Below are 27,926 nucleotides of genomic sequence, written 5' to 3' on the forward strand. Positions count from 1 at the left end.
CGTGGTCCTGGAATTCTCTCCTGAACATTTTAAAATGTGATGATCTAGCCTCGTTGGTGGAGTTTAAATACTTGGTCGATGTAAATATCTTAGAAGAGTGTAATTGTCTTTAGGACGACTGTTTTTTAAAGTTATTACATTTACATATCACGTAAAACACAATTGTTGTTCTTAACTTACTTAACTAAATAAATAAAAGGTTAAATTAAAAAAATAAAAGTGTCTCTAATTCTGTTCAATGTTGTGTCAGTGTATGCAAGTTAGACACTAAGTTGCACGGATTGTGTCCCTCCACGTTTCCTTCCATTTGCTTCCTTAAAAAAAAATGTTTTGCAACAGAATCAGAATAATGATCTGGGCTCCAGAGTGGCGCAGCGGTCTAAGGCACTGCATCTCAGTGCTTGAGGCGTTACTACAGACCCTGGTTTGATTCCAAGCTGTATCACAACCGGCTGTGATTGGGAGTCCCATAGGGCTGTGCACAATTGGTCCCAGAGTCGGGGTAGGCCGTCGTTGTAAATACGAACTTGTTCTTAACTTACTTGCCTAGTTAAATAAAGGTCGAATCAAATATAAAAATGATTATGCCCCTGATCTTTTTTCCACTAATTGGTCTTATGACCAGTCACATCAGACCGTTTCACATCAGAGCTGATCTGATTGGTCAAAAGACCAATTAGTGTAAATAAGATCCAAATTGGGCCCACTGTGGCTGCGTTTAAACAAGCAGCCCAATTCTAATATTTTGCCCAATCAGCTCAGCTCTGATAAATAGCTGATGTCAACATTTTTGTTGTGATTGAAAAAAAAGATCAGATTTGGGCTGCCTCTTTAAACGCAGCCTGCCATTAATTTGCTCTAAACACTTATTGGCTCGTCAGTAGGCCGAGGTTGCTAGTGCATTTCCATTGCTGAATGAGGGAGGAAGTCTCTGGGATCGAGCAGGACGTTGTGCGTAATTGTGGGGGCATCTGAAGTAAGTTATTTTTAAGAATACATAGTAACGTTACATCATGGTTTGTTTAAACTGGTCAACAACGTTCCCTTTTTCATCCATTAATTATACGTTTGTATGCTTTATAGTAGCATCTGTTAGCGATTCAGCTATTAACCCTAACTAGCCAGCTAACCGTCCCAAACTTTACCAGGGGAAATGACTTTGGATGTTGAGTTAATACATTAGGATAAATTGGATTTCAATATGCCCCCTGATTCTTTTCATACTGTATTATTGAGTGTATGTTTATTCCATGTGTAACTGTGTCGAACTGCTTTGTTTTCTTGGCCAGGTCACAGTTGCAAATAAGAACTTGTTCTCAACTAGCCTACCTGGTTAAATGTAATGATTATATATATATATATATCACACACACATAAATTCGACCACGAAGGCCTGATTCACGCAGTCTGCTCTAAACAGTTGAGATGTGTTTTACTTGACCTCTGAAGCAATCTGAGGCTGGTAACTAATGAGTTTACCCTCCGCGGCAGAGTTAACTCTGGATCTGAGCGCTAATTCCATCATAGCCATTGAAGGTTTGTGCAACTGCATTTGAAGAAACTTTCAAATCTCTTAATTGTCCGGATTGACTGACCATGTCTTGGACCCTCTTTGCTTATTTGAGCTATTCTTGACATAATATTTTTATTTCACCTTTATTTAACGAGTGAAGTCAGTTAAGAACAAATTCTTATTTACAGTCATGGCCTACACCGGCCAAACCCCGACGACGCTGGGCCAGTTGTGCGCTGCCCAATGGGACTCCCAATGGCGGCCGGTTGTGACACAGCCTGAATTGCTGCAAATAAACAACTAAAGGACACCAATAATAAGACTTGCTTGGGCCAAGAAACATGAGCAATGGACATTAGACTGGTGGAAATCTGTCTTTCGGTCTGAGTCCACATTTGAGATGTTTTTTGTTCCAACTGTCTTGTCTTTGTGAGATGCAGAGTAGGTGAACGGATCTCCACATGTGGTTCCCACCATGAAGCATGGAGGAGGTGTGATGTGGGGTTGCTTTGCTGGTGACACTGTCAGTGTTTTATTTAGAATTCAAGGCACACTTAACCAGTATGGCTACCACAGCATTCTGTAGTGATGCGCCATCCCATCTGGTTTGTGCTTAGTGGGGCGATCATTTGTTTTTCAACCGGACAATAACTCAGAACAGGTGAAACCAGGTGGAATTGTCATTTATCTTGTGTTCATTGCTCGCAGAGTCAGGGTATATGCAACAGTTTGGGCTGCCTGGCTCATTGCAAACTACGTTGCCATAATTTTATGTAATTATGACATATATTGAAGGTTGTGCAATGTAACAAGAATATTTAGACTTAGGGATGCCACCTGTTAGATAAAATAATGAACGGTTCTGTATTTCACTGAAATAATAAACGTTTTGTTTTCAAAATGATAGTTTCCGGATTTGACCATATTAATGACCTAAGGCTCGTATTTCTGTGTTTGTCAGTTTGACTGAGCGGTGGTAGGCTTGTAAGCCTGCTGGTGATGGGCGGAAGCTATACTGTTACACTGGCAATACTAAGGTGCCTATAAGAACATCCAATAGTCAAAGGTTAATGAAATACAAATGGTATAGAGGGAGTCTTATAATAATAACAACCTAAAACATCTTACCTGGGAATATTGAAGACTCATGTTAAAAGGAACCACCAGCTTTCAAATGTTCTCATGTTCTGAGCAAAGAACTTAAATGTTAGCTTTCTTACATGGCACATATTGCACTTTTACTTCTCCAACACTGTTTTTGCACTATTTAAATCAAATTAAAAATGTTTAATTATTTATTTGAGGATAAATTGATTTTATTTATTTTCTTTTAAGTTAAAACAAGTGTTTATTCAGTATTGTTGTAATTGTCATTATTACATTTATTTTTAAATTGTCCGAATAATTGGTATTTGCTTTTTTTTGGGTCCTACTATAATCGGCATCTGTGTTGAAAAATCATAATCGGTCTACCTCTAGTCTGCTTGGGAGGAATATACACAGCAGTGACTAACCCCCCCCAAAAAAATTCTGGTCAGTATATGATAGAGGTATTCCAGTTCGGGAGAACAGAAGGACTTGAGTTTCTGTACGTTACCACAATCTCACCATGGTAGTAGGTGCCAGGCGCACCTGTTTGAGTGTCAAGAACAGTGATGCTGCTGGGTGTTTCATGTTCAACAGTTTCCTGTGTGTATCAAGAATGGCCCGCCACCCAAAATACATCCAGCCACCGGGCAAAAAAGGGTTGTTGATTGACTAAAGGGGGCAAAAAAGGCTGAAACAAATTGTAGCCAGACTGTTGCTCTGCAGTCTTTGGCTATGACTAAAGACTCCTAAAAAGATTGTACAACTTGTACCTTGACTGAAATGGGGTATGCTAGCCATGACCTTAGTTACTACTTTCAGCAAAAAAATAAGAAGTTGCTGTGGGCTGATGAACCAAAAACATTGCCTAGTCTGAGTCCCTGTTCCTACTGTATCATGTGAAACACTCATCCATCATGCCGTGTCTCAATAAAGCTTGCGGGTGACTATGTTTTGGGCTCCTTGATCGAAGTAGCGCAACGTATGCATGCCATATGTGAACATTGTCAATCAGGTGCATCCCTTGGCAGTAGTGTATCCGTCTGCACTTACATTTAAAAAAAAAAATCAAGTTAATGCCACAAGGCTAGGATTATACAGAAAGAGTTACACAAACATGACTGTGAATTCAGCTTACTGCAGTGGCTTGTCCAGTCACCAGATCTCAAGCCAATTGAGCATCTGTGGGATGATATTGATTGAGATTTTTAGAGTAGAGATCCACTATAAGCCAATTGGACACCTGTGGGAAGCATTTGAGTCAACCTGGTCCAGCATCCCTGTGGAATGCTTTCGACACCTTGGAGTCCATGCCCTGACAAATTGAGGGTGTTCTGAGGGCAAAGGGGGGTGCGCTCAATATTAGGAAGGTGTTCCTAATGTTTTGTACACGGTCAGAGCCATGATTCTGTGAAACAGTATGTGTTATAATTTGATTAGTGGGGAAATGCCCCGACATGACTCTCATAGGAAATTGCTGCTTTCTGGGGAAAAAAATATTGCCTAATAGTTTTGACTGAATTTAATTTCTAGTTGAGTTTGAGAAACCAAAGCACCTCTTTGCTCCCTTTAGTGTATGCAATCAATGATCTTCATTCATGGTTAGTGATTACACATTGTCTTTTGTCCTTTGTTCGTCCTGTTGAATATGTGCTTGTGATGCCAGAGGCTGATTGGTTGAGACGGGTCCTATTGGAGCAAGATCAGTCTGTTCGGTTGCTATCTCATTTATGATCATTTGGGGATAGGAAGTAGATGGGGTGGGCGGTGGAGTCCTGATGGCTCAGGTTGTTTTCAGCTGAGGAGCAAAATGGCTGAGGAGACTGTAATCGCTGAGGGCCCTTCATGATTCAAATCAACTGTCGATCTCTTTCTGCTGGTTTGGCAGAGTGGTCCGGTCACTAGAGGGTCTTTTGTAGTTGAGGCAGAATTTGACCCAAAGCTGAGGACCATTCACACCAAACCAAAACACAGGTATTGAGTATGGGGACTGTAAAAATACAGGAATCTTGACTCTGACTTTAGATGGGTTTTAATATACTGCCCCACCCCTTTCAGCTATAAAAGGAAGCAGGCATTGTAAATTAGTGGGATTTTGGTCTGTTTATGAAAGGGATAATTTCCTAAGGACAACTTCTTGCAAACAGTATTTTAGAGTTCACCTTATTTTAGAGTTCAGATACATGTTACTACAGATGATAAACTAAGCAAAAAAAGAAATGTCATCACTGTTAACTGCATTTATTTTCAACAAACTTAACGCGTAAATATTTGTATGAACGTAACAAGATTCAACAGACGTGGATAACAAATAGAATAATGTGTCCCTGAACAAAGGGGGGGGGGTCAATCAAAAGTAAGTCAGTATCTGGTGGAGCCACCAGCTGCATTAAGTACTACAGTGCATTTCCTCATGGACTGCACCAGATTTGCCAGGTCTTGCTGAAAGATGTTACCCCACTCTTCCACCAAGGCACCTGCAACTTCCTGGACATTTCTGGGGGGAATGGCCCTATCCATCACCCTCCGATCCAACAGGTCCCAGTGTAACGCTTATTTCTTTGACGATAATTGCGGATCCGACCATCACCCCTGGTGAGAGAGAACCGCGACTCGTAATTGAAGATCACCTTTTGCCAGTCCTGTCTGGTCCAGCGACGGTGGGTTTGTACCCATAGGTGACGTTGTTACCGGTGCTGTCTGGTGAGGGCCTGTCTTACATCAGGCCTATAAGCCCTCAGTCCAGTTTCAGATGGTTCTCAGCCTATTGCGGACAGTCTGAGCACTGATGGAAGGATTGTGCGTTCCTGGTGTAACTCAGGCAGTTGTTGCGATCCGGGACGTTAGATGTACCGATCCTGTGCAGGTGTTACACATGTTCTGCCACTGCAAGGACAATCAGCTGTCCATCCTGTCTCCCTGTAGTGCTGTCTTAGGCGTCTCACAGTACGGACATTGCAATTTATTGCCCTGACCACATCTGCAGTCCTCAAGCCTCCTTGCAGCATGCCTAATGCATGTTCACGCAGAGACGCTGGGCTTCTTTCTTTTGGTGTTTTTCCAGTTAGTGGAAAGACTACTTTAGTGTCCTAAGTTTTCATAACTGTGACCTTAATTGGCTACCGTCTGTAAGCTGTTAGTGTCTTAATGACCGTTCCACAAGTGCATGTTCATTAATTGTTTATGGTTCATTGAAACAGTGTTTAAACCCTTCATAATGAAGATCTGTTTAGTTAATATGTAAAAAGACAGGGTCCTGGAAAAAGGGACGTTTCTTTTTTTGCTGAGTTTGAGAATTTTGAACATCAATATGGACAGAGGACAAGTTACAGATGGATGCCAAAAAATGATGCAATAGCATTACTCCAACACATTTCTGTAACTGCTGGATACTGTAAGAGTGGGAGGCATTTTCTCTTAACTGGGGAAGGGTTGACTGGCCCGTGAGCATTGTCTTGGGCCATTTGCTCTGTGGACCCAGGTGACAAAGTGCACAGAAGTTGGGGTGGGGCCTACACTTTCTGCTGCCTCATTAGCTGACTGGTTTTGGACTTCTGTTCCATGTCTCGCTCTAATGACCAGACCTCATTGACAGTGTTCCCTGTTTTTGTCTGTACAGAACCCACCTCTTGACTGACCACCTCGGGTCATTTTCATCAAGATGGCAGGAAAGATGAGCTCCAAAGATGAGCTGGAGGAACTGAGAGAGGCATTTGGCAAAGTTGGTGAGTAGGCTATCTGATTTGATTTATTTTCTGTTATTCTGGTCATTAATGAATGTTTTCATGTGACATTACACACCTAGGCTAATAGTCAACAGCTTCTACATTGTACAGTTCCTGACATTTTAGTCATATTAGCTTATTTTTTGTATTGTTTGGGAACCATGCCAGGGTTCCTAGAAACAAAGATTGTGTTGGCTGAATGTTTGTAAAATAAAAAAATCATGATATGATAACTCCTGTCTGCATTTGTAGACCTCGATGGCAATGGCTCCATCTGTGACTACGAGCTCCATGAGTTGTTCAAGGAGGCAAACCTTCCCCTGCCTGGCTACAAAGTCAGGGAGATCATCCAGAAGCTGGATCGCAACAAGGACAACGAGATCAGCTTTGACGAGTTTGTATCAGTGAGTCATTGCGGGGGGAGGAGTCAATAAGCACGCAACAAAGCAGTAATTGATATCAGTAGTACTATTAAAATTAATGTAGAGTAGAACAAAAACGCATGAGAAGTAGAAATGGGAACACGTGAGTAAGAAACCTATATACAGGGTAAATGCAGTGTCTATACCATATTTGCAATGTGAAGGCAGGGATAATGGTGTGGTAGGGTTGTGCATGTAAGGTGACTTGGCATCAGGATGTATGCTAAACAGTAGCAGTTCCAGGGAGGGCTGAGTCAGGTTTTCGCTCTGCCCTTGTACTTAATTGATGACTTAATCACATTTAGTAAAGAACTCCTCTCACATGGTTGTGTAGGTCTTAAATGAAAGGGAAAACCTGCAGACACTAGGCCCTCCACTCCATGGAATAAGTTTGACACCCCTGGTGGTGTGTGTAGAACAGAGCTCTCCAACCCTGTTCCTGGAGAGCTACTGTTCTGTAGGTTTTTGCTCCAACCCTAATCTAGCACACCTGATTCTAATAATTAGCTGCTTGATTAACTGAATTCAGGTTAGTTTCAACTGGGGTTGGAGTGAAAACATTCAGGAAGGTAGCTCTTCAGGAAAAGGTTTGAATCGCCCTGGTGTAGTGTGCATAGAGACTGTGGACCATGCAGGTAGTCCATGTAGCTGTTTCTCTCTAATATTAATTTGAACTCTTAAACCTAAAATGATCTTAACAAGTGGACTGGCAAATTCCTCACTTCTCAATTTTAATTGCCTTCTGGTACTCAGAAGTAGAGTAAAATGTGTGTACGTACACACAGAAATTAGGTCAGAATAGTGTGCCCTTATTTTGTTTTGCCTGTGATGACACTAATTTACAGGCCTGTGCAAGTCTCCATGTTGAGTAATGATATGACATCTTGCATCCCAAAAGAAAAAAACAAATTCATAATCTCTAAGGCCATTTCTCATAGCTCAATGATGACAGTCTTGAATTCAGCCTTTTTTGTATGGTTTAACATAACTGGCTATTACAGTATATTTGTTAGAGGGGGTTGTGCTATTTTTAGTTGCGTTGAGATGAACATGAACAATATCCTTTCATTGAAAGCAAATTAAATCACAACGAATGCATTATTTATAAAGGGAAATGCATACTGTTGTGGTTACTATGGGCTTCCTCTATCTACAGTGCATAGGCAATGTAAGCTAACTAGGGTTGCACATTTTGGGGAATATTCAGAGTTGGAGACTTTCCATAGGAATGTATGCTAATAAATATTAATATCGTTAAATGTAGACTCAGCAAAAAAGAAACGTCCCCCACGTGTAACACTTGCACGGGATCGGTACATCCAAACATCACACCTGCGGGACAGGTACAGGATGGCAACGACTACCAGGAACGCACAATCCCTCCATCAGTGCTAAGACTGTCCGCGAGAGGCTGAACTGAGGGCTTGTAGGCCTGTTGTCAGGTGAGGACCTGCCTTACATCACCGGCAACAACTATGGGCACAAACCCACCATCGCTGGACCAGACAGGACTGGCAAGAAGTGCTATTCACTTATGACTCACGGTTTTGTCTCACCAGGGGTGATGGTTGGATTCGCGTTTATCTTCGACGGAATGTGCGTTTACACCGAGGCCTGTACTCTGGCGCGGGATCGATGTGGAGGGTCCGTCATGGTCTGGGGTGGTGTGTCACCGCATCATCGGACTGCGCCTGCAATGACGACACGCTATCTCAGCACTATGTGTTACAGGGAAGACATCTTCCTCCCTCGTGGTACCCTTCCTGCAGGCTCATCCTGACATGATCCTCCAGCATGACAATGCCACCATGCACAGAACGAGCAGTATGGTTGATTTCCTGCAAGACAGGAATGTCAATATTCTGCCATGGCCTGCGACAGATCTCATGCATCTGTAAAATGGTAGTCTCGAAACTAAAGCTTTGGTTGTCTTCCTCTCAGGCTTCTGTCTTTTCCTTGGACCTCAATGTCTACCTCTTGAACATCAGACTGAGGCCTCCTCTTCACTGTCACTTTCAAACCTTGAGGATGGCTCATTGTCAGACTCAAAAGGCCTCATTTTCCAAAATGCCCACCAATTCTTCAACCCTCGTATTGGTCAGCCTGTGTGTGATCCCAAACATGGACCAGTTGTGCTCTGAGGTGGCTGATGTTGGTGGGATTTGGAGGATGATGGCGGCAACGGGAGAAAGAGTTCTACATTAGCTGCAGTGAAATGTCTCCATCAGATGGTGCCCGTGGCGTTTTCTCTACAGATAAATGGTGAAGCAGTTTAACAAACTCCATTGTAAGAAATGTTTAAAAATGAATCGTTTATGGAAATGGGTGAATTAACACCTCAGCAGATTCAAGCAAGCTAAAACCCACATGGTGGCAAACTAACTAGAAGAAATTCTTTTTTTTTGTTGCTGTAGGCTATTTACTAGTTAACAAAAAAATAATGTCATAAAATATATTCACCCCACCCAGTATTGTAATTCTAATTTACCAGAAAGCATGTAGTCCTTGGCGCAGAGTGTAGTAGTGTGACCTCAATAGCATCTATTAGTGTGCAAGATCTTGAGAATCAGCTGTACATGTGATGGAAGAATGCAAAGGGTTGCAATTCCATTGAATTTGGGATAGTTTAACCAAAATATGCCACAAGATCTAGAATTGGCTTGTTTATCCAATAAAATAGGTTCACTGTTGTAAGCAAACTTTTTTTTTTTCTTCTGAATTTAAACCCAGGAATTTTGCTTAACTTCTCATGGAAAATTTCTGTAATTTTACTAAGCCTAAGGATTTCAAACTAATGCTACATGATCTGATGTTTGTGGCATACACCTTTTTAATGTCACTCCATTCCAGGCTGAGTAGCTGGTGGTGACTACTGAGACCAGCAGGTGTCAGGTCAGCGACTAGAGATGTTGGGGCCTGTGAATACAAACGCGTTGATTTACTTGGCTCAAACTTTTGGCTCCTGTGTAGATTTTAGGCCAGTGACAAATGTCTTTCTAACCCAACCTACACCCCCTCACATCCTTATTTCCAAAAGCATTTCCCCTGGCCATTCAGCATACAGTATCCCATATGTTTACTTCTTACAAAGGAGGATGAAATGTTTGGTACACAGAGGCACTTAGCTTCCTGTTAAGCACTGGTGTTTCTGTTACCATATGGACTCTCCCCAGTGAGAACCTTACTGACTAGAATTGCAGCTTACTGAATTTGTCTTGACTCGTGCAACAGATTCGAGATGACACAATTCCTTTTTATACAGATTTCTCTTGTAGTAATCCTCATGACTGAGCATAACGTAATCATAACTATATTAAGATCTTGAGGTAAGTCATGGTTTGTGGGAACTTAATGCTTCTGCATTGCTTGGTTTCTGTACAGCACTTTGAGATATCAGCTGGTCTAAGAAGAAATATAAATAAATTTGATTTAAATGCACTTTGCCCCCCTCTACTGCAGATATTCCAGGAGTTGAAGAGCAGTGACATTGCCAAAAGCTTTCGGAAGGCCATTAACAGGAAGGAGGGGATCCTGGCCATAGGAGGGACATCTACACAGTCCAGCGAGGGAACGCAACACTCCTTCTCTGGTGAGCTGCTCACAGCATCTCCTACAACTTCTGTCATTGCATTACAGTATGTTGTATTGCATATATGTAGGGTCTTTGCTTTAATCTAGGGGAACCTTACTCATGAGTTTAGGTAGATGCCCTGTTTGTCTCTTTAGTAGTGTATTGATTTGTCAATCGAAAACAATTTCTGGGTTGTCATAGGAATAGTCTTTTCTGTGTAGTGACGAAGCAGTGGAGATGAGGAAGGGGAGGTGAATTCTCTGTGAATTTCATAAAAATAGGTAATATTACAGCTATTTCTTTGGGGATAACTATTTAAAATGTATTCATCACCAATTAATTGATAAACAGTTTTGCAATGGTCTACAGTAGCCTCAACAGCACTCTGTAGGGTAGCACCACTGTGTAGCTGGAGGATAGATAGTTTCCGTTCTCCTCTGGGTACATTGATTTCAATACAAAACCTAGTAGGCTCTTGGGTCTCACCCCCTTCCATAGACTTACACAATTGACAACTTCAGGATGACCTCCGATCATTGCTTTTGGCTGGACAAAATGTCAGTTAAAGCTGCAATTAGGATCAGATAATGAATCTAGTACTAAAAGCACAAGCTACAGTTGGCAGTGCATATAATGTGGTGAGAAGTTGTCAGACAATAGTTGAGCAGTTTTAAAAGAATACCTTTCTTCAAAAATGGAAGAGCTAGCTAGTTTAGCCTACTCAAACACCTGACTCTGACTGCTCCTGTGTTAGCTAGCTGGCTATGTTCTTCAACACTGACATTTTTCCAAGGTAATAATTTGGTTTTATACATTTTTTGCAACCGGGCCCACCGGTGTGACTGCTAAAGTGTTTTTGTGACTGTACTGCATGATTTGTAGCGGGTTTACTAATGTGTTATATTAGCATGTTTGACTATGACGTTATGTGGTGGCAACTATGTAGGCTCTGTCTAGCTGTTATGATATTTGGTTTAAAAAGGTTTTCAACAGGTCAGACAGCTGAGGTCCACAAGCGATGGGAAGTTGAGGAGGAATTACAACAAGCAAAGTGATCATGCTGTTTGTTGCTGCTATGAAAGTGAACTCCATTTGTGTGATCAGGGGTGTATTCGTTCTGCAGTTTCTGTTCAAGTTTCTTAAACAGAATGGCGATAAACAACTTAATTTGTCCAATAAACTCTCGTTTTCAACTGTACTAATGATTATGCCCTAGATCAGCTAGATGCAAGAGTGTGTGCAGGACTGTGTTGAATGCGTCACTGTCACCCTGATTACTAAACATTACATTCACAAGTTGAATTTTAACTTTCATTCATAGGCTAGGTTGTAGCTACCTCATGATGGGTATTTGGAAATTCGAGTCATGTAGTAGGTTATATCTATTGATGTTACCTTGAGCTGGGTGAATGGAATTTGATATTTTATTTAACCTTTAAACAGGTAGGCTAGTTGAACTCTTTGGCAACTGCGACCTAGCCAAAATAAGGGAAAGCAGTTTGACACATGCAATCAATAATACAGTAGGAAAATCTATATATAGCATAAATACAGTATGTGATAGATTGGATGGGCTATTTACAGATGAGCTATGTGCAGTGATCTGAGAATTGCTCTGGCACTTAAATCTAGTGATGGAGGTCAGTCTCCAGCTTCAGATTTTTGCAGTTTGTGCCAGTCATTGGCAGCAGATAACTGGAAGGAAAGGAGGCCAAAGGAAGGATTGGCTTTGAGGGTGACCAGTGTGAGACCTGCTGGAGCGTGTGCTACAGGTGGGTGCTGCTCTTGTGACCAGTGAGCTGAGGGAAGGTGGGACTTTACCTAGCAGAGACTTGTAGAATACCTGGAGCCAGTGGGTTTGGTGACGAGTATGAAGCGAGGGCCAGCCGACGAGAGCATACAGGTTGCAGTGGTGGGTAGTATATGGGGCTTTGACAAAACAGATGGCACTGTGATAAACTACATCAAATTTGCTGAGTAGAGTGTTGGAGGCTATTTTGTAAGTGACGTCAAGGATTAGTAGGATACCCTTGTAAAACTGACTGTTTGGCAGCATGAGTGAAGGATGCTTTGTTGCGAAATAGGAAGCCAATTCTAGATATAATTTTGGTTTAGACATGTTTAATGTGAGTATTGAAGGAGAGTTTAGTCTAACCAGACAGCTAGGTATTTGTAGTTGCCCACACCTGCCCGCCCGTCCAGCATCACTACGGTTGTGACTTGGAAAATGTGGACATCGATTGGTTGAAGAGCATGCATTTATTTTTAATTGTATTTAAGAGCAATTGGAGGCCACGGAAGGAGAGTTGTATGGTATTGAAGCTCATCTGGAGGTTAATTAAGTGTCCAAAGAAGGGCCAGATGTATACAGAATGGTTTCATCTGCGTAGAGGTGGTTCAGACAGTCACCAGCAGCAAGAGTGACAGATGTATACAGAGAAAAGAGTTGGCCTGGGAATTGAACCCTGTGGCACCCCCAGAGACTGCCAGAGGTCTGGACAACAGGCCCTCCGATTTGACACACTGAATTCTGTCTGAGAAGTAGTTGGTGAGCCAGGTGACGCAATCATGAGAAACCAAGGCTGTTGAGTCTGCCAATAAGAATGTTGTGATTGACAGAGTCGAAGTCCTTAGCCAGGTCGATGACTATCGATGGTGGTTATATTGTTTAGGACCTTGAGCGTTGCTGAGGTGCACCCATGACCAGCTCTGAAACCAGATTGCATAGCGGAGAAGGTACGGTGAGATTTGAAATGGTTGGTAAGCTGTTTGTGAACTTGGCTTTCAAAGACCTTAGCAAGGCAGGGTAGAATAGATTTAGGTCTGTAGCAGTTTGGGTCTAGTGTCTCCCCCTTTGAAGAGGGATGACTGTGGCATCTTTCCAATCTATGTGAATCTCAGATGATACGAAAGAGGTGAACAGGTTAGTAATAGGGGTTGCAACAATTTCGGCAGATCATTTTAGAAATAGAGGGTCCAGATTTTGCAGCTCCTTCAGAACATCAGCCATCTGGGTTTGGGTGAGTTGTGTGGAGCGCAGGGCTGTTGACTGGGGTAGCCAGGTGGAAAGCATGGCCAGCCTTAGAAAAATGCTTAATGAAATTCTCTTGTGGATTTATTGGTGTTAAGTGTTTCCTAGCTTCAGGGCAGTTGGGAGGAGGTGCTTTTATGCTCCATGGACTTTAGTGTCCCAGAACTTTTTGTAGTTTGTGCAAATTTCTGTTAGGAAAGCAAAAGCTAGCTTTTCCAAACTCCCTGTGTATTTGTTCTTAACTTCCCTGAAAAGTTGCATATCACGTGCTTTTCGACGCTAATGCAGAACGCCACAGGATGTTTTTGCGCTGGTCAAGGGCAGTTGGGTCTGGAGAGAACCAAGGACTATCTGTTCTTGGTTCTACCTTTTTTTTATGGGGCAGGCATATTTAAGATGTTGAGGAAAGCACTTTTTAAAGAATCAGTCATCCTCTACTGATGGAATGAGGTCAATATCCTTCCAGGATACCCGGGCCAGGTCGACTAGAAAGGCCTGCTCACAAGTGTTTTAGGGAGCGTTTGACAGTGAGGGGTGGTTGTTTGACCGCAAACTAATTACGGATGCAGGCAATGTATCGTGTCCAAGGCACAGCTGGGGGCAGAGGGTGGTCTATAGCAAGCGGCAACAGTGAGACTTGTTTCTGGAAAGATGGATTTTTAAAAGTAGAAGTTCGAAATGATAGTACGACAGAGTTCTATCTCTGCAGTAGATTGCAACACCGCCCCCTTTGGCAGTTCTATCATGTCAAATGTTAGGGATGGAAATTTCAGCGGTTTTGGTGGACTTCCTAAGCCTGGATTCAGACACGGCTAGGACATCCAGGTTGGCCGAGTGTGCTAAAGCAGTGAATAAAACATACTTAGGGAGGAGGCTTCTAATGTTAACATGCATGAAACCAAGGCTTTTATGGTTACAGAATTCAACAAATGAGAGCACCTGTGGAGTAGGAGTGGAGCTAGGCACTGCAGGGCCTGGATTAACCACCACATCACCGGTGTAGGATGAGGGTACAGCTAAAGGATAACAGGACTGGTTACTTAGTGTGTTCAGAGCAGAGAGTAAAAGGAGCAGGTTTCTGGGCATGAGAGACTAGATTCAAGGCATAATGTACAGACAGATGTATGGTAGGGTGTGAGTACTTTGGAGGTAAACCTAGGCATTGAGTAATGATGAGAGAGATTGTCTCGTGACGTTTATACCAGGTGATGTCACCACATAAGTGGGAGGTGGAACTAAATGGTAGGTTAAGGCATATTGAGCAGGGCTAGAGGCTCTACAGTGAAATAAGATCTCTAACCAGGACAGTAATGGACAAGGCATATTGATATTAGGGAGAGGCATGCGTAGCCGGGTGATCAATAGGGGTCCAGTGAGTGAGTGAGTGGTTGGGCTGGCTGGAGACACAGGGATCAAATGTTTTATTGTCCTCCCTCATTTTAAACTGCACTGACCACCACTTATGTGGTGCTAGTTGTTTCTCTGTGCTGTCCTATGCAGAGGAGGAACGGTACGCGTTTGTCAACTGGATAAACGCAGCACTGGAGAATGACCCTGACTGCAAGCACGCCCTGCCCATGGACCCCAACTCAGACTCCCTCTTCAAGTCCCTGGGCGACGGCATAGTTCTTTGGTGAGACCATAGATTTATATAATTGTGTTCTGTATAATTCCTGCCCTTCAAGCCTTACAGCCCCGAATACAGCTATGTTTCCTTACATGTGGTGGTTTGAAATGGGGCATACATGTGTCTTCCAACATTAGGACCCCTCATAAAGCAGCTGTTTATGTGCTCCTGTAGTAAAATGATCAACTTGTCGGTGCCAGACACGATTGACGAGAGGACCATAAACAAGACAAAACTGACACCGTTCACAATACAGGTCCTTACAAACTCAACCAAACTGGTCATATACTGTAGTTGACTGAGTGATTGTTAGATTTAGTCATTCCACCCCATGCTATTGTAAAGAGAGAATTGCTGTCATCTGTTTAATTTGCATATGTGGGAGGCTTTGTTTCTCTTTCGTGAAAGGTACTTCAAAACGGTCTTTGTTTCTGTTCGTCCTACAGGAGAATCTGAACCTTGCTCTGAACTCTGCCTCTGCCATTGGCTGCCACGTGGTGAACATCGGGGCTCTGGACCTTAGGGAGGGGAAGCCCCACCTGGTGCTGGGCCTGCTGTGGCAAATCATCAAGATCGGCCTGTTCGCTGACATCGAGCTCAGCAGGAATGAAGGTGAGGGGCTTTCACAGCACTATCACATCTTTGGTGACTCATGAACCTGGTATTTGACCATTTTATTCCTCATCACGGTACATTGACCTATTACAAGGATCAAAGATGTCTTTTTATGTCCGGTAGTCTGTCAGTTTTGAAGTATATATTTTTTCATGGCTGAAGACCTCTGGTCAGTGAGTTGTGGTGATGTAGCTGACTATGTCCTGTGACCCTGTCTCCTTCAGCCCTGGCTGCTCTGCTGAGGGATGGAGAGACCCTGGAGGACTTGATGAAGCTGTCTCCAGAGGAGCTGCTGCTGCGCTGGGCTAACTTTCACCTGGAGAATGCAGGCTGGGAGAAAATCAGTAACTTCAGCTTGGACATCAAGGTATGGATGTGTAAAATCCATGTACAGTGACTTCAATGCATTTTCACCCCTTGACTTTTTCCACATTTTGTTATCACAGTGAAATTCAAATGGATTTAATTGTGTATTTTTTGTCAATGACCTACATAATTCTCTCAGTGGAAGAAAATAATCATGACTAGATAAGTATTCAACCACCTGAGTCAGTACATGTGAAAATCAACTTTGGTAGCTATTACAGGTATGAGTCTGGGTTAGTCTCTGAACTTTCCACACCTGATTGTGCAAATTCTTCAAGCTTAGTCAAATTGGGTGTTCATCATTGCAAGAAAAATATTTTCTAGCAGATTTCAGTGAACTGTTAGGCTATTGTCCTGCTGAAAGGTAAATTCATCTCCCAGTGTCTGGTGGAAAGCAGACTGAAGCAGATTTTCCTCTAGAATTTTGACGGGTGCTTCTCTCTCTTAAAAAAATCCTGAAACACCCCAGTCCTTAACAATTGCAAGCATACACATAACATGATTCTGCCACCACTATGCTTGAAAATGATGGAGCGTGGTCCTCGATAATGTATTGGATTTGCCCCATAACTTTTTATTTGGCTAAAAGTGAACTGCTTAGTCACATTTTCTGCAGTATTACTTTAGTGCCCTGTTGCAAACAAATGAATTAATTTTTATTCTATGCATGTTAGTTTCCTTTTCACTCTTAATTTGGTTAGTATTGTGGAGTAACTACAATGTTGATCCAGCCTCACTTTTCTCCTACCATTAAATTGTAACTGTTTTTGTCACCATTGGCCTCATGGTGAAACTCCTGAGCAGTTTCCTTCCTCTCCGGCAACCGAGTTAGGAAGTACGCCTGTATCTTTGTATTGACTGGGTGTATTGATACATCATCCAAAGTGTAAAAAGTTGACCATGCTAAAGGGCATAGTCAATGTCTGCTACCAATAGGTGCCCTTTGTGAGGCATCGGAAAACCTTTTTGTGTTTGAATATGTGTTTGACATTCATTGCTTGACTGAGGGCCCTTACAATTATCTGTGTGTGGGGTACAGAGATGAGGTAATCATTCAACTCATGTTAAACACTATTGCACAAAGAGTGAGTCCATGCAACTTATTATGTGACTTGTTAAGCAAATTGTTACTCCTAAACTAATTTAGGCTTGCCTTAACAAAGGGGTTGAGTAGTTATTGGCTTAAGGTTTTTATATTTGTATAACTGTCAAAAAACAATTATACTTTGCTATTATGGGGTTATGCCAGTGACAAATCTCAATTTAATACATTTTAAATTTAGGCTGTAATGCCAAAATGTGTAAGGAGTCAAGGGGTGTGAACTGAGTGCACTGTCTTTATGGGTAATTTAATACTATTCTCATCTTCACAAAGAAGTGTTGGAACAATAGCTAAATCAAATAATTATGAATGTGCCTCAAACAAGGCTTTATCCAAATCTGGACTCTTAAATATTTTCTTTGAAAGAATAGAAGGTTCTTTGTAAAGTTACATTTTTTATATATTATGCCTGTACTTTGATTTCTGACTGACACTTTTCTTTAGCAGACAGACCTTTCAACAAGCTCTATGAAGTAACTTTACAACTTCCTTACTGTATAGGAATTGACAATGGTGTCATGGTCATTGTACTGTAATATTTTCTGTCATGGTCATTGCATACTTGTCCATTTGTGTTCCCATGTGGCCTGCACAGCCTTGTATCTCAGTGTGCTTGTTTTTTTTTTCCAATGCTGAGATTGAAACAAGATTTCTGTTTCAGGACTCCAGAGCCTATTTCCACCTCCTCATCCAAATCTCCCCCAAATGCACAGAGGAAGACCAGCCACACACAGACATCAGCATGGCAGGCTTCAGTGTAAGCACTTTTACGGCAAATATACAAATTCTATACACAGATAACATGGCTAAGAAGATTCTGAAGGGATACATGAAATGTTATTCGCATGACCCTGTGGTGTCTATCTTCTAGGAGAAGGATGACCTGAAGAGGGCAGAGAACATGCTTCAGCAGGCTGACAGGCTGGACTGTCGCCAGTTTGTCACACCAGCCGACGTAGTCTCTGGCAACCCCAAACTCAACTTGGCCTTTGTGGCCAATCTCTTCAACAAGTACCCGTCTCTCACCAAGCCTGAGGGAGAGGGCATTGACTGGGGCCTGCTGGAAGGTGGGTGTTGAGCTAGTCTGTTGGTCATGAGGTTGCTGTGTGGTTTCTGTTCAGTATATATTGTACTCCCCTAGACCTTAATCACTCATCAGCTCCATTTTCTATTTAGGTGAGACACGAGAAGAGGGAACATTCCGGAACTGGATGAATTCCCTGGGCGTGAACCCACATGTCAATCATCTGTATGGGTATGTACCAAATTGAACTAATGACTTGCATGAAAAATTAAACTGCCAATGACCTACTGCTCATAACATGCTCCCTACCAGTGGTGTTCATACACAGGGTAAGGTTTCTTTGGCTTTATTATCAATGAGTAACCTAAATAACTAGCTTTACTCTATAGAGACCTAGCAGACGCCTTGGTCATCCTTCAGCTTTATGAAAAGATAAAAGTACCCGTTGACTGGACCAACAAAGTCAACAAGCCACCATATCCCAAGATTGGGACAAACATGAAAAAGGTTGACTATTGTCAAATAATCTCTTTTCCTCCATTTATTTTTACTTTGAAAGAATGCTAAATAATACTGCAGAACTGACTGTTTTCAACTATTCATAGATCAAAAGACCACAGCTCCAATTCCAGTTCTGGAGAGAGACTAATTTTGTGCTTCTCTTGATTCCTACTGTGTTTTGTCTGCTCTCAGTTGGAGAACTGCAACTATGCAGTGGATCTGGGAAAGATGACTGCCAAGTTTTCTCTGGTTGGCATTGGTGGGCAGGACCTGAACGATGGCAACTCCACCCTGACGCTGGCTCTGCTGTGGCAGCTCATGAGGAGGTGAGTCTTGGCACTTGCTTAGATCAATATGTAACATACTGTTTTATAGCCAGGGATAAAATATGTAATTATTTCTGGTTGTTTATGGAAAGACAGAGCACAGGTAAAATAAAGATCCAGGGTGAGGGCTGAAAGGAACATTTTACCCCAATTGTCTTACCGTCAGTCATACTGTCAAATATTTTGATAATCTTAGTAGTTTCCTGAAACCAAAAATATGCTGCTCCAATTTTAACTTTGCATTGTTACTTCAATACCCTGAAGTTGTTATTATTTTATTTATATATTAGTTCTATATTTTATCATTTGTCCAGCTTGGCATGGTTATGGGCTGAAGTAGATTGTGCGTAGAATTCCCAGTTTGTTCTGTTACAATACTACGATCTGTGGTGGTACTGTCAGCGATATTTGACATGCTTTCACATGCGGTTGCTTTTCAGTAAATTTGGTGTCATAAGAGAAGGCAGCATATGGCAAAATGTTTTGTAAACCTGGCCCCCAGGCAACCGCACTGGAATATTGTTCATGTTAGTTCCTAAGCAGATCTTGATGAAGTTGATTTTCCATTTACTCTTGCCTGATCTTCAGTGACTGCATGCTAACCACTGCTGAGTGCACCAGAAACTGATCAATATACTAGCTAACACTTGAAATCTCTCCTAGATATACTCTGAATGTACTAGAGGACTTGGGAGATGGCCAGATGGCTAATGATGACGACATTGTCAAATGGGTCAATACAACCTTGTCAGAGGCGGGGAAAACAACCAAGATCTCAAGCTTCAAGGTTTGTAAAGCATTTATATATATATATCACACACACAGTGGTGCAAGAAATTTAGTCAGCCACCAGTTGTGCAAGTTCTCCCAATTAAAAATATGAGGCCTGTAGTTGTCATCATGGGTGTACACTTCAACTATGACAGACAAAATGATAAAAGAAAGTCACATTGTAGGATGGATTTTTAATGAATTTATTTGCAAATTATGGTGGAAAATAAGTATTTTGTCAATAACAAAAGTTTTTCAATACTTTTTTATATACCCTTTGTTGGCAATGACAGAGGTGAAGACTTACAGAAAATGTTTGACAAGGTTTTCACACACTGTTGCTGGTATTTTGGCCCATTCCTCCATGCAGATCTCCTCTAGAGCAGTGATGTTTTGGGGCTGTTGCTGGGCAACATGGACTTTCAACTCCCTCCAAAGATTTTCTATGGGGTTGAGTTCTGGAGACTGGCTAGGCCACTCCAGGACCTTGAAATGCTTCTTACGAAGCCACTCCTTCGTTGCCTGGGTGGTGTGTTTGGGATCATTGTCATGCTGAAAGACCCAGCCATGTTTCATCTTCAATGTCCTTGCTGATGGAAGGAGGTTTTCACTCAATTTCATGATACATGGCCCCATTCTTTCCTTTACACGGATCAGTCATCCTGGTCCCTTTGTAGAAAAACAGCCCCAAAGCATGATGTTTCCACCCCCATGCTTCGCAGTAGGTATGGTGTTCTTTGGATGCAACTCAGCATTCTTTATCCTCCAAACACGGCTAGTTGAGTTTTTACCAAAAAGTTATATTTTGGTTTCATCTGACCATATGACATTCTCCCAATCTTCTTCTGGATCATCAAAATGCTCTCTAGCAAACTTCAGATGGGCCTGGACATGTACTGGCTTAAGCAGGGGGACACGTCTGGCTCTGCAGGATTTTGAGTCCCTAGCGGTGTAGTGGGTTACTGATGGTAGGCTTTGTTACTTTGGTCCCAGCTCTCTGCAGGTCGTTCACTAGTTCCCCCCCGTGTGGTTCTGGGATTTTTGCTCACCGTTCTTGTGATCATTTTGACCCCACGGGGTGAGATCTTGCGTGGAGCCGCAGATCGAGGGAGACTGTCAGTGGTCTTGTATGTCTTCCATTTCCTAATAATTGCTCCCACAGTTTAATTCTTCAAACCAAGCTGCTTACCTATTGCATATTCAGTCTTCCCAGCCTGGTGCAGGTCTACAGTTTTGTTTCTGGTGTCCTTTGACAGCTCTTTGGTCTTGGCTATAGTGGAGTTTGGAGTGTGACTGTTTGAGGTTGTGGACATGTGTCTTTTATACTGGTAACAAGTTCAAACAGGTGCCATTAATACAGGTAACGAGTGGAGGACAGAGGAGCCTCTTAAAGAAGTTACAGGTCTGTGAGAGCCAGAAATCTTGCTTGTTTGTAGGTGACCAATATATATTTTCCACCATAATTTGCAAATAAATCCTACAATTTGATTTTTTTTCTCATTTTGTCTGTCATAGTTGAAGTGCACCTATGATAATTACAGGCCTCATCTTTGTAAGTGGGTGAACTTGCACAATTGGTGGCTGACTAAATACTTTTTTGCCCCACTGTGTGTGTGTGTCTAGAACTATATATGGTTCTATTTAAAAAAATACTTTTCTTAGTTATTTGACAGTTTTATTATGCATCTGTTCTGTAGTGATACTCGGTCAATATATCTAATCAGCAGACCTAATGTGACATACCACAAATTCTGACACAATACTTGAACTGATTTCCGAAGCGGGTATTTAACACTGTCTTCTCCCCTTGATTGTCAGGACAAGGAGATCAGCACCAGTTTACCAGTGGTGGACCTGATTGATGCCATCCAACGTGGCAGCATCAGCTATGACCTGGTCAAGACTGGCAGCCTAGCAGCTGAGGACAAGTTGGAGAATGCCAAGTAAGACTTCCACTGATGAACCTGTCCAGACAAACTTTGATATGGGTTAGTGACCTATAATAGGAATTCAAGCTTCAGTTTCTTACTGGTTTTTGCTATACTTCCTGTTAACCTGAAATATGGGGGTTGTGAAGTACAGTGCCTTTGAAAGTATTCACACTCCTGGACTTTTTCCATATTTTGTTAATACCTCAATTTTAAATTGAAATTGTGTCATTGGCCTACACATAATACCCCGTAATGTTTTTCAGAATTTTTATTAATTAAAAATGAAAGCTGAAATGTCTTGAGTCAACTATTCAGCCCCTTTTTGTTATGGAAAGACTAAATGTGTTCAGGAGTAAATATTTGATTAACAAGTCACATAAGTTAGACTCTGCAATGATGGTGACTAACATGATTTTTTGAATGACTACCTCATCTCTGTACCCCAAACACAGAATTATCTGTAAGGTCCCTCAGTCGAGCAGTGTATTTCAAACAGATTCATTTACATTTACATTTAACATTTAAGTCATTTAGCAGACGCTCTTATCCAGAGCGACTTACAAATTGGTGCATTCACCTTATGACATCCAGTGGAACAGTCACTTTACAATAGTGCAACTAAATCTTAAAGGGGGGGGGGGTGAGAAGGATTACTTATCCTATCCTAGGTATTCCTTAAAGAGGTGGGTTTCAGTTGTCTCCGGAAGGTGGTGATTGACTCCGCTGTCCTGGCGTCGTGAGGGAGTTGAGCGGGAGCGGGAACTGTACTTCCTCAGTGGTAGGGAGGCGAGCAGGCCAGAGGTGGATGAACGCAGTGCCCTTGTTTAGGTGTAGGGCCTGATCAGAGCCTGGAGGTACTGAGGTGCCGTTCCCCTCACAGCTCCGTAGGCAAGCACCATGGTCTTGTAGCGGATGCGAGCTTCAACTGGAAGCCAGTGGAGAGAGCGGAGGAGCGGGGTGACGTGAGAGAACTTGGGAAGGTTGAACACCAGACGGGCTGCGGCGTTCTGGATGAGTTGTAGGGGTTTAATGGCACAGGCAGGGAGCCCAGCCAACAGCGAGTTGCAGTAATCCAGACGGGAGATGACAAGTGCCTGGATTAGGACCTGCGCCGCTTCCTGTGTGAGGCAGGGTTGTACTCTGCGGATGTTGTAGAGCATGAACCTACAGGAACGGGCCACCGCCTTGATGTTAGTTGAGAACGACAGGGTGTTGTCCAGGATCACACCAAGGTTCTTAGCGCTCTGGGAGGAGGACACAATGGAGTTGTCAACCGTGATGGCGAGATCATGGATCGGGCAGTCCTTCCCCGGGAGGAAGAGCAGCTCCGTCTTGCCGAGGTTCAGCTTGAGGTGGTGATCCGTCATCCACACTCATATGTCTGCCAGACATGCAGAGATGCGATTCACCACCTGGTCATCAGAAGGGGGGAAAGGAGAAGATTAATTGTCCTATGCATAGCAATGATAGGAGAGACCATGTGAGGTTATGACAGAGCCAAGTGACTTGGTGTATAGCGAGAATAGGAGAGGGCCTAGAACAGAGCCCTGGGGGACACCAGTGGTGAGGGCGCGTGGTGAGGAGACAGATTCTCGCCACGCCACCTGGTAGGAGCGACCTGTCAGGTAGGACGCAATCCAAGCGTGGGCCGCTCCGGAGATGCCCAACTCGGAGAGGGTGGAGAGGAGGATCTGATGGTTCACAGTATCGAAGGCAGCCGATAGGTCTAGCAGGATGAGAGCAGAGGAGAGAGTTAGCTTTAGCGGTGCGGAGCGCCTCCGTGATACAGAGGAGAGCAGTCTCAGTTGAATGACTAGTCTTGAAACCTGACTGATTTGGATCAAGAAGGGTCATTCAGAGATAGCGGGAGAGCTGGCCAAGGACGGCACGTTCAAGAGATTCAACCACAAAGACCAGGGAGATTTTCCAATGCATCGCATAGGACACCTTAAAGAAAACCTTGACTAATCCGTTGCGTTGTTGAAGTTATTAATTACAATTTGGATGGTGTATCCTTCCTAACTCAGTTGCCGGAGAGGAAGGAAACCACTCGGATTTCACCAGAGACCAATGGGGACTTTAAAACAGTTAGTTTTATGGCTGTGATATAACAGGATGTATCGACAACTTTGTAGTTACTCCACAATACTAATTGACAGAGCAAAAAGGAATCCTGTACAGAATAAAATATTTAAACCGCATCCTGTTTGCGTTAAGTAATACAGCAAAAATGTGACCAAGCTGTTAACATTTTGTCCTGAATACAAAGCGTCATGCATGTTTGCGGCAAATCCTATAGGAAACCCTGGGTCAGTCTGCTTTCCACCAGACACTGGAAGATGAAGTCACCTTTCAGCAGAACAATAACCTGAAACACAAGGCCAAATATTGCTTCCCAAGGCAACATTGAATGTGGCTGAGATGGCTCTGAGTGGTTGTCTAGCAATGAACAACAACCAATTTGACAGCTTGAAGAATAAAAAATGTAATAATGAGTGGGCAAATGTTGCACAATCCAGGTGTGGAAAGCTCTTTGAGACTTAAGGCACTTCGTGGTCAATCGGACATACGCATTGGCCATGCAACATTTACGGTGATACGGTCTCTGTAGAAGTCAGAGCAGTCATACTACTTGCACTTCGCAGAGCAGCTTTTGGGAAGGGTGTGTGTTCAGAGTATTCAGGCCCCTTGACTTTTTCTAAATTTTGTTTAGCCTTATTCTAAAATGTATTAAATTTGTCTTTTTTTCACCCATCAATCTACATGCAATAACCTATAATGACAAAGCAAAAACAGGTTTTTAGGCCTCCTGATATGGCGCAGTGCTAAGAGGCGTCACTACAGATCCGGGCTGTGTTAGGCCTCCTGATATGGCGCAGTGGTCTAAGGCACTGCATCGCAGTGCTAAGAGGCGTCACTACAGATCCGGGCTGTGTTGCAGCCGGCCGCAACCGGGAGACCTGAGGTGGCGTACAATTGGTCCAGCATCGCCCGGGTTAGGGGAGGGTTTGGCCTGCCGGTATGTCCTTGTCGCTAGAGTGATGGGGACTCCTGTGGTGGGCTGGACGCATGCATGCTGACACGGTCGCCAGTTGGACGGTGCTTCCTCTGACACATTGGTGCGGTTGGATCCCTGGTTAAGTGATCAGTGTCAAGAAGCAGTACTGCTTGGTGAGAGAGGGTTCACATTTTTTTCACACCTTTGGCTGCTATTACAGTCTAGAGTCTTTGGTATGACTACAATCTTGGCACACCTGTATTTGGGGAGATTCTTCTCTGCAGAGCCGTTCAAGCTTGGTCAGATTGTATAGGGAGCATCGCTGCGCAACTATCTTCAGGTCTCTCCAGAGATGTTCAATCGGGTTCAAGTCTGAGCTCTGGCTTAACCACTCAAGGAAATTCAGAGACTTGTCCCAGGTGGCCTTGGCTGTGGGTTTAGGGTCGTTGTCCTGTTGGAAGGTGAACTTTGGCCCCAGGCAGTGTGGTTGCTATTGCGTCGTCTGTGGACCTATTGGGGTGGTAAGCAAATTGGAGTGGGTCTAGGGTGTCAGGTAGGGTGGAGGTGATATGGTCCTTGACCAGTCTTAAAGCACTTCATGAGGACGGAATTGAGTGCTACGGGAAGGTAGTCGTTAAGGTAACGAGCTAAACTTTCTTGGGAACAGGAACAATAGTGGCCCTCTTGAAGCATGTGGGAACAGCAGACTGGGATAAGGATTAATTGAATATGTCTGAACACACCAGCCAGCTGGTCTGCGCATGCCCTGGGGATGCGGCTGGGGATGCCGTCAGGGCCTGCAGCCTTGCGAGGGTTGTACTCGCGTCGGCTGCAGTGAAGGAGAGTCCGCATGTTTTGGTTGCGGGCCGTGTCAGTGGCACTGTATTGTCCTCAAAGCGAGCTAAGAAGTTGTTTAGTCAGTCTGGGAGCAAGACATCCTAGTCTGCGACGGGGCTCTTCTAGGAAGAGTCTTGGTGGTTCCAAACGTCTTCTGTTTCAGAATGGAGGCCACTTCTTGAACCTTCAATGCTGCAGAAATGTTTTAGTACACTTACCCAGATCTGTGCCTCGACACAATCCTGTCTCGGATCTCTACGTACATTTCCTTCAACCTCATGGCTTGATTTTTGCTCTGACATACTATGTGAACTGTGACCTTTTTAAAAAAAAATTGTTGATCGGTGTGTCCCCTTATAAATCATGTCTAATAAAGGTGGATGCCAAGTTGTAGAAACATCTCAAGGGTCAATGGCAACTGAGCTCAATTTAAAGTCTCCTAGTAAAGGGTCAGAATGCCTATGTAAATAAGGTGTTTCTGTTCTATTTTTAATACATTTGCAACAACCTGTTTTGCTTTGTCATTATGGGGTATTGTGTTGAATAAGGCTGTAATGTAACCATGTTAGTGAAGGGATCTGAATACTTTCTGAATGCACTGTACAGGACCTCCTGCCCCCACCTACTGTCAACCAATCATGTCAATACAGAGCTATATGGAGCCCTCATTGCCTCAAAATTTGAATGCAGTACGGAGCTCAATTTGGCCTCCAGAGGCTCCGTAGTTGCGTCACACAATCCATAGGAAGCCACCGACCAAATTTTCGGATAATAGGCTATAAAAGCTTATAGTGTTGACTTGGTATGAATACTTATGTAAATTAGATTTCTGTATTTCATTTTCAATGTATATACATGTTTTCACTTTGTCATTTATGGGGTGTATATAGGCGGGTGAGTTATTTTCATTTTGAATTCCAGCTGTAACACTGGAGTAAGTCGAGGTGTATGAATACTTTGAAGGCACACTAATATATTAAGAAGTCATGCGAATGAATATTCAACAAATGTCTTGTCATGCAAGAAAGTGCTGATCAATATTAAATGAAACAACTTATTTCTACTCTTAGATATGCCATTTCCATGGCGAGGAAGATCGGGGTGTGTGTCTACGCTCTCCCAGACGACCTGGTGGAGGTAAAGTCCAAAATGGTAATGACGGTGTTTGCATGCTTGATGGGCCGGGGGATGAAGTGGCCTTAACCAAGATGCTGTGTCACTTTGGCATCGACAAACTACCCACAAGCCATTTGCTTGATGAAGGGCGACCTGGGAATTTAGAAAGACGTGGAAGGAAATGTTACTAAAAGTGCCACTGTTACTTAAACCTCGTTTTGAACAGCAATATGTTTGCATAATATTTTGTAGTATTCTTAAGTTAAGCCCATAGCATGTTTCTGAAGAAGACTAGGTCTGTTAGAGAACAACTTGTTATGTTACTTCTCAATATGTAACACTCCATTTGTTTCAGAATGCTGTATGGTATGTGCATTTTTACTGTTACAACTATATGCTTGCTGTTCACACTACATATAACATCCCTTACAGTGGATGACTAGCTTTAACTTGGTTAAACTGAAATTGTGGAGTATAACTTTCCCCTCTGCCCTATTGAAATGCATGCATATATTTATAGCTGGTCTTGGCAACAGCTGCACATCTCTACACAGAAGCCATAAGGTCAAACCTTAGTAATGACCAAGCCTGAAGGGTATTCTGTTTTTTTCAATTATGCTAGGTAGTAAGCTGAAAGGAGCTGGGTGTCTTGTCTAGCATTTTTGTATTTGACTGAAGATGTCTTACTCCGGAAGAAAGGGGAGCTTACTTGAGTTCAGTTTCATTCGTTGTGCCTTTTCATTTTGTCTTGATGCTATATTATGTTGCACAGTAAGGTTTCCACTTAATCTTCTGAATTCGCCATGACCAGAAAATATAGCTGACATATTTCTGCATTCCATATAGTGGCGTGTTTTGTCTTGTGTATAAATGTATACTCTGCAGTGCTTTATACATAAAGAGAATAAATAAAACGATGCATACAAATCTGCTTTTTATTTGTACTTAGGCATATCTTTATTGCACAAATATAAATGAAATGATTTTAAAGAGTTCATATAATGCTGTACAAAGGAAATCAGTTGAAATAAATTAATTGGACCATAATTTATGGATTTCACATGACTGAATACAGATGGGCATCTCTTGGTCACAATTTTTTTTGAGTGTGATGGTGGCTCAGACAACCAGTCAGTGTCTCGTGTGACCACTATTTGCTTTGTGTCGAGTTGATCAGGTTGTTGATTGTGTCCTATGGAATGTTGTCCCACTCTTCAATGGCAGTGTGAAGTTGCTGGATATTGGCGGAAACTGGAACACGCTGTCGAACGGGTTCATCCAGAGTATCCCAAATATGCTCAATGGGTGATGTGTTTGCGTAAGAAGAACTGGGACGTGTACAGATCCTCAGGATCTCATCATGG

General features: G+C 42.8%; 1 protein-coding gene across 1 annotated transcript; it reads left to right on the top strand.

Moving 5' to 3' along the window:
- The first annotated feature begins 775 nt into the window (after window positions 1-775).
- LOC123999911 (plastin-3-like) lies at window positions 776-27,483 on the top strand. Its single transcript, XM_046305942.1, has 16 exons — window positions 776-976; window positions 6,219-6,324; window positions 6,577-6,728; window positions 10,206-10,335; window positions 14,849-14,981; window positions 15,150-15,231; window positions 15,422-15,587; window positions 15,815-15,957; window positions 17,720-17,815; window positions 17,930-18,125; window positions 18,235-18,313; window positions 18,472-18,589; window positions 18,776-18,909; window positions 19,573-19,696; window positions 21,499-21,623; window positions 26,517-27,483. Exons 2-16 carry the CDS (start codon window positions 6,261-6,263, stop codon window positions 26,647-26,649), a joined length of 1,875 nt encoding a protein of 624 aa, XP_046161898.1. The 5' UTR covers window positions 776-976; window positions 6,219-6,260; the 3' UTR covers window positions 26,650-27,483.
- The last annotated feature ends 443 nt before the right edge of the window (window positions 27,484-27,926 follow it).

This window comes from Oncorhynchus gorbuscha, linkage group LG16 (assembly GCF_021184085.1).
Source record: "Oncorhynchus gorbuscha isolate QuinsamMale2020 ecotype Even-year linkage group LG16, OgorEven_v1.0, whole genome shotgun sequence".
NCBI lineage: Eukaryota > Metazoa > Chordata > Actinopteri > Salmoniformes > Salmonidae > Oncorhynchus > Oncorhynchus gorbuscha.

Bases quoted from the DNA above. Each gene is read 5' to 3' on its own strand.
- LOC123999911 (XM_046305942.1), top strand. From the start codon at position 6,261: ATGGCAGGAAAGATGAGCTCCAAAGATGAGCTGGAGGAACTGAGAGAG. The intron at 15,958-17,719 runs GTATGGATGTGT...TTTCTGTTTCAG, and splicing joins ACTTCAGCTTGGACATCAAG to GACTCCAGAGCCTATTTCCA. The intron at 21,624-26,516 runs GTAAGACTTCCA...TTCTACTCTTAG, and splicing joins GACAAGTTGGAGAATGCCAA to ATATGCCATTTCCATGGCGA.